Source organism: Helobdella robusta (genome assembly GCF_000326865.2).
Source record: "Helobdella robusta unplaced genomic scaffold HELROscaffold_51, whole genome shotgun sequence".
Classification (NCBI taxonomy): Eukaryota; Metazoa; Annelida; class Clitellata; order Rhynchobdellida; family Glossiphoniidae; genus Helobdella; species Helobdella robusta.
This window is the reverse complement of record NW_008705261.1, coordinates 917646-924761: the sequence shown is the minus strand read 5'-3', so window position 1 is coordinate 924761 and position 7116 is coordinate 917646. Positions and strand designations below refer to the sequence as shown.

Here is a 7116-nt window from a genome sequence, read left to right as displayed (position 1 = left end):
TTTTTCAAAAAATTGTATTAAATAAATTTAATATTATTTAATTATAGCTATTTGCAAATTTAATAAAAATTTTTAAAAAACAATAAAATGTCTAATTTCTCTGAAATTAATAAATTAAAAAGAAATATAAAAAAGTTGAACAATGTTGAAAGTAGTGTTGAATTTTTGAAATATATACATACACAGATGAAGTTAATAACCATGAAAATTTAACAGGCTATTACATAGGCTTACATAGGTTATTACAATGGTTACAATGGTAAGTTATTTGAGTTTTATTATTTAAAAAGATTTATATTATAATCCGTGGCTGTGAAATTCTCGGCTAACTTCACGCACCTCGAAATTTTTCTACAGTACAATTTTTGCGTACCTCTGTGTCATTATATAACAGTTAGTTTTATTTTAAAACGATCAAAAAACAAATAAAAAACATTTCATAATCATAACTCGATTTATTTTTAAATAAAAAAAATCACCAAACCTGCCGGCAGCCTACGCCAGTATAAACGGAGCTTGTGTGGACATGAAATGAAACTCCTTAACATGATTTCCATGGACAGCCAAACCGGTATATATATTAATTAAAGGGAGGCCTATATACCAATATACAACACTTTCTAATGGGTTGAAGCAAGGATATGGAAAGAACCTCAATTTCTTCAACTTTTAATTATTTTCGGTAATGTCAATTTTATTTTTTTAAATTTATACCAAATATAAATAATTAATTACCCCATTGAATAACAATTAAAAAATTAAAATTTTAACATTTTAAATAAAAGCAATATTTCGAAATTAGTAAATATATGATGGTAACTTTTGACTCGAATGATAAAAAAATCATTCTCCAAATCCCCTCTAAAAGTATGCTTCTTGTTCAGCCGTTAAAAGTGAGCGAAGGCCGTTATATTTATTTTTGTTATGTGATATATATATATATATATATATATATATATATATATATATATATATTATTTATTATATTTGTTAACGACTTGTCCAAAAGTAGTAGTTTGTTGAAGACCATAGAAGAAGTTATAGTAGGATGAATAACGACTTAACCAAAATTCATAATTGGTTTAATTTGCATCATCTATCTATAAATTATTAAAAAAAACATATTTTATGATATTTGGGTCTAAAATTGTAAATAATAGCATTAAAACTGACATATTTATTAATAATAATGCATGGATATACTATATATATATATATATATATATATATATATCCATGTATGATTATGTATATTATATATATCCGTGTAATAATGCCAGAGAGTCCGGTAAATAAATTTCTAGGGTTTTTGTTAACTGACAATTTGTCCTGGCTAGATCATATAGTCCATAAAGCAAGCAAAATTTCCAAAATAACTAGAATGCTTTTCAAAAAAAGATATAAACTAACTTTAGATATCACTAAATAATTTATTTCAGCTTAATATATCCATATCTGACTTATGGCATAATTTTATGGAGAAATAGCGCATTTTCTCATCTAAATCATTTACACTTTGCATATAATTATTTTATAAGATGCCTTTTTTTAACAAGAAAAGGAGAACAATTTCTCAATATTTTATAAAATAAAAAATTGTTAATTTGAATCCAATTTTTAAACTTTTCTCATTCAAATTTATGTATTAAAGTTCATAATAAATTATTACCTCAAAACATTTTAAATTTTTTTCGAACTCCATGTCTTAATTATAAAAACATGAGGCAACTATAAGATCATCAAAAGCCTTATCCTAGATTGATGATATTAAAGTCTTCCATTTTTTCCATAGGGGTTTCTTTGTGGAATAATTTACCCGTAAAATTCAAATTGTTCTATAACTTAAATCTGTTCACTAAACACATGAAATTTTTAATATTGGAAAACCAATTATAATTTAGAATAATTATTGAGTAATACTTTTTACAATTTTATCTTTTGTATATATTTAAAAAAATATTTTTGAACTATTTCTCAACCCCATTTTATTTGTCGGTATATATGTATGTGTAGTGTATTATTTTTAAATATTTTCTAAACCTCATTTTATATATCTGTGTATTAATTTGAATATGTTGAAACTTTTGAGTATCTGCGTGTATCGACGTGTCCGGCTCGTTCCGTCAATATTGTGGTAATCGCAATATACAGACCGGGGTCATCGCTAGCAACGAATAGTTATTTTATGGAGTTTCGTCAACTACTTGAACTCCTCTCTCAGTCTAATGGACAAATCGTCATTCTGGGCGACTTGAAACGTGCATGCATCATCTTTCAAATCTTTGTTGTCGACATTTGGTTGCGTTCAGCACATTGATTCTCCGACACATAAATTTGTCTAAGAGTTGAGTCATATAAATCGAAAAGCTCCTCCACATTACAATGTAAGTAAACCCCAGGATCACAGACAGCGCTTCACGATCAATACTCTTGTAGTTTCGAAGTAGACTGCCACAGCATAAAACGTTCTACACGAAAGTTGGAAAGAATTTATCGGCTGACAAAAAACAATGCCCATCTAATCCGTTGGAGATTAGCAATTGAGGAAAAGCATAAGTTATATTTATCAAAGGTTACAAATTATTATCAGTCGCTTATAATTTCTAACGCAAATGAACCGAAAAGATTGTGGAGTGTTTTGTCATCATTTGTTGGAAAAAAATTGCCAGCTCAGTGGCTCCATCTATTTCAGCACAACAGTTTCTGACATACATGAAATCAAAGTCTGAACCGTTTGCTAATGGAAGTGATGCTCCTGTGTTCAGATCGACTGATAGCGCTTTTCTTCAGTTTGAGAGCATTTCACAAGAGGATCTAAAAAAAATTAATTCTTTTTTCTTCCAGTAAGTCTTGCGCCTTGATCCGATCTTGATTGGATAGATTCATGAAGGAGTTTGTCAAAACACTTTTGCCGTTTTTGCAGTACATGGTTAATAAAAGTCTAGAAACTGCAATACTATCCAGGTCCCAAAAGATCGCTCTGGTGAAACCGCTGTTGAAAAAACCAGGTTTGGCAAGTAATGTCGCGGCCAACTACAGGCTTATTTCAAACCTCACTTTCATTTCCAAAATCATCGAACGGATAATCGCTCGTCAGTTGCTGTTCAAGTTGCTGTTCAAGTAGGCTCCTCGCCTACTTGAACAGCAACTCATCGCTCCCGAAGGTTCAATCAGGCTTTCGTCGAGCACATTCAACCGAGACGGCGATTCTGAAGGTGGTTTCGGATGTCTGTGACGCGGTTGAAGCTGGAGACATGCACTGCTTGCACTTCTTGATGTATGTGCTGCGTTTGACACTGTGGATCATCAAATCCTGTTGGAAAGACTATCAACTTCGTTTGGTATCTGCGGTAATGCGTTCAGGGGGTTCTAATGTTACGCATTTAGTCCATGTCCAATTATATATATATATGTATATATATATATAAATTAAATATTAAAAATGAAATATATATATATATATATATATATATATATATATATATATATGACGCATTTAGTCCATGTCGTTGATAGAAATTTTATATAATTGTTTTGTTAAATTTTGTAATTTAGACAATACTAGAGAAGTTAATTTTTTATAAAATAGCTTTATTTAAAATTTAAATTAATTTCTCATATTTTTCTCTACAAATATTTGTTGATTTTCTTTTCATTATTTTTTTTTTAAATTATGAGTAGGGTACCGTATTGTATTGTTTTAACGGTCTTTTTTATGTCTAAGTATGTTATGTATTCTAAGTTATATACTGCATATACAGAATAAGAAACACATAAACTTTAATATGTTTCTACATATTAATTTTACTGTTAAATCGACTCGGTTGGCCATACTTTTGAGTTTTTTTACAACTCCCGCCGTTCATTATTGCTTATTTATGATATAAACATTTCTGATCCTCGAACTCGTTATTGGATTTTTATTTGTGTAAATTAATTAAATTAAATAATCTTTCTTTCTCATTTTTTGGTCGTCGATCGTGGTGAAAAAAGTGGGTTCACACTTCATAATTAATTTTTAAACGGCTGATTTTTTTTTTATCTCTTGTTTTCCTCAAATAATAAACAAATTATTTTATTTTAATTCCTGTTATTGTTGTTATGAATATTTAATTAATAATATACTTATACTGGGTAATCATTGAGAATACGCTTTTAAGCTCTGCCCACTTTTTTTGATTATCACTTAATTACAAATGCATAGAAATAGAAACTGTTACTAAAATTTAGTAACAGTTTCTATTTCTATGCATTTGTAATTAAGTGACAATCAAAAAAGTAACTAAATAGTAGAATGTAGTAGAATAGACTGATGAAAAGATGTAAAGCTTTAAAAGTGAAATTAGATTTTAAAATTTATATGAATTAAATTATAATTTTGTAAAACAGCTTTTTATTAAATAATAAATTAATCTTTCCTTTAATTAAATGATTTCAATGATTCCAATTGAAAATTTCTACATTTAAAAATCTAATGACAGCACACAGATCCATTCTTTTAACAGTTTTTATAGTTTTATATAGATATACTAAATGAATTGAATAATTTTACATACTCTTAGAAAGTTATAATATAAAGGTTGTATAAGGAATAACAATGACTTTTTGTTATTATTTTATATTTCATTTTAAGCTCTTTGTAGCTTAACGATCGTCCCTTGGGTGGCTCTGAAAAAAGCCTTTTGTTGGTACATTTCTCAAACTGAATAAAATGTCCTCATAAAAGAAGAGTGAGCGTCCTTTCGAACTTATCTCCCTTCCTGGCAACTGCTCCTATGCCATATAAATTCATCCAAATAGGAAGACAAGTGGTTTTCACATGTTCCTTTCATTCTTTTGAACTTGTCTTTGGCACACCTCCAAAGATTTTCCATGTTATTCGTGTGTACACCACTAGGAGCCTAAAATGTCCTTGAATGGTTGACAGTGCCTTGTTGGTAGCCAGTATTACCAATGGCATTGTACGCTCTCCACTCATCAGATCATATTGTAGTACCTGTTAAACAAGCATAATGAACTTGAAACATTATTTCAGATTTGATTCATGAAATTTAATTTACCAGGCAAAATATGACGTTGAATTTAGGGTACAACGTCGCGGCATCTCTTCTCTCAACTTCAGCTAGGAATGCATCATTGGTGTCCTGGTCAATTCCACCAAAAACCCATCTTTGGTGAACAGGTCTTGCAGCACCATGTCGAGTTCTCCTTGAACTGCTGATCACACAATCTGAACTATGTGACCATAACCCCCGATTTGCATAGGTTGAGCAGCCATCCATGAAGAGCACCACCTTTGCAAAAATTGAATCAATCAACTATTGCAATATCTGCAAAAGTGTGGATACAGTTGTCTGCTGTATGTCGTTTATAGCCCAATAGAACGTCATATAAAAAAAATACTCTCATTATTTAATTTAGCCATAATTTATATTTTTTAATCAATATCAATTTATATAAAAATACATTCACCGTGACACATTTTTCAATCGGAAATTTACTTCTCTAAAAAAACTCCCATGCCTGATTGACAATGTTGTCCTACAATTGTTGTTGAAACATCTCCAAACCCCCCTTCCTTCTAGTTTTTTTGGGCGACATCTCCATCCCATGTCCGCATTTATAAAAACTCAAAATTGCGCCAACAATTCCTCTTCCTGACACCAGCTAAATTTATTTGAATAACATAACAGAAAAAAATTTAATGGGCGCAGATGTACATCTCATAAGCCCAAAGCCCCAAAAATTAGTGTATTAAATGAAGCATAAATTGTTCAAGTAATATTAAAAGTAATACACAGACACACACACATGTCTCAAGCATATCACACTCATACTCACATGCCAACCCAAATATCAATCAAACTGGATAATTTGCACGCCATTCGTACCTCATCTCAAACTCAATAGTGAACTTGTCAAACAGAACTTTAAGTTGATTTACGGATTTTGCACCCACAATTTCCTGTGGTAAAGAATTCCATATGGGTATAGTTCTGTTAACAAATGCATATTTACTCAAGTTTGTTCTAACCATATTTAACTGTTTATCGTGTCCTCTAGTTATGGATTCCGTACATAATTTTAGATCTGGATATAAGTTATCATTTCAAATAAAGTAATCATCCCCTCTGATTCTATGAAACTTGAGCATGGATAAATTTCGAAACCACAGCTTTTCATTGCCTCAGTCATAAAGAAAATACTTCACATTTTTATTTACTTTTCTTTGTTTAATCTATCAGAATATCAATGTCATAACAAAAAGTGGGCAGAGTTACGGCGTATTCTTCATGATTACCCTTATACTGTATATTAATAATAACATCTATGCAGTGTAAACAAACTATAGTGTATTATATTAATATATTTATATTCTAATAAATAAATAAATAAAATGATTTAATAAAATAATTCAATAAATATATGAAAGTAGAGATGAATATGATTTAGTGATGAATCAATTGACATTGAAACGAGATTGAATGAATCAAATTTCAATCATAATTGCATATACAAACCACAAACGACATAATTATAAATAAGTTAGTTAAATTATAAATAAGTTTACATTGCAATTCGCTATTAAGAAATGTAACGTTAAAGTATTCTTTTCTGCCTATGCATATTAAAATATTTGTAAGTCAAGTAAGAAATAAGAGTGTAACTAAAAATAAACTTAAGATTGGAGATATATAGAATTTTGATGAACAACATTAGCTATTGTTAATAATAATAGAAATTAGAATGTTAATCTGACATATACTTAGAAATATGTTTAGTAATTAACTAACTTAGCACGTTTAGCATGAAATGGAAGGCACATTTTTATTCACAATGGAGATGTTTATAAGGAGACTGATTCATATTTTCATGCTGAAACTGTTGTAATGCTCGTGCACTGCAAGCAGGGGAGTATACTTTTATGTATCTTTAACATAAGTAGGCAGGGAAACATACTTTTATGAACTTTTTGACACTGGTAGACATGAAAATATAATTAGAATCAAGGCTTGCTAGGAGAGTGATACTTGTGCTTTTACGTGAATTGAATGTTCTATCTGAAATGTGTAAAAGTGCTGCATCTCTTGAGGGGTTTATGCGAGTGATAGATGC

At 29.8% G+C, this 7116-nt stretch overlaps 2 protein-coding genes across 2 annotated transcripts in view; one reads left to right on the top strand and one right to left on the bottom strand.

The window, feature by feature from the left end:
• The window catches only part of HELRODRAFT_179020 (hypothetical protein), a gene marked incomplete at both ends in the record, with an annotated part of 5007 nt that extends 4794 nt beyond the window's left edge, over positions 1-213 (top strand). Inside the window, one exon of the mRNA XM_009027878.1 lies at positions 187-213. Within this exon, the coding sequence (XP_009026126.1) occupies positions 187-213 (27 nt within the window). The remainder of the gene's footprint in view (positions 1-186) is intronic.
• Positions 214-5051: 4838 nt separating this feature from the next.
• HELRODRAFT_86321 (hypothetical protein) lies at positions 5052-5282 on the bottom strand (the record flags this gene model as incomplete). The annotated part of the gene is made up of 1 exon (XM_009027786.1): positions 5052-5282. The coding sequence occupies one exon, from the start codon at positions 5280-5282 to the stop codon at positions 5052-5054; it is 231 nt and encodes a 76-aa protein (XP_009026034.1).
• Between the last annotated feature and the right edge of the window lie 1834 nt (positions 5283-7116).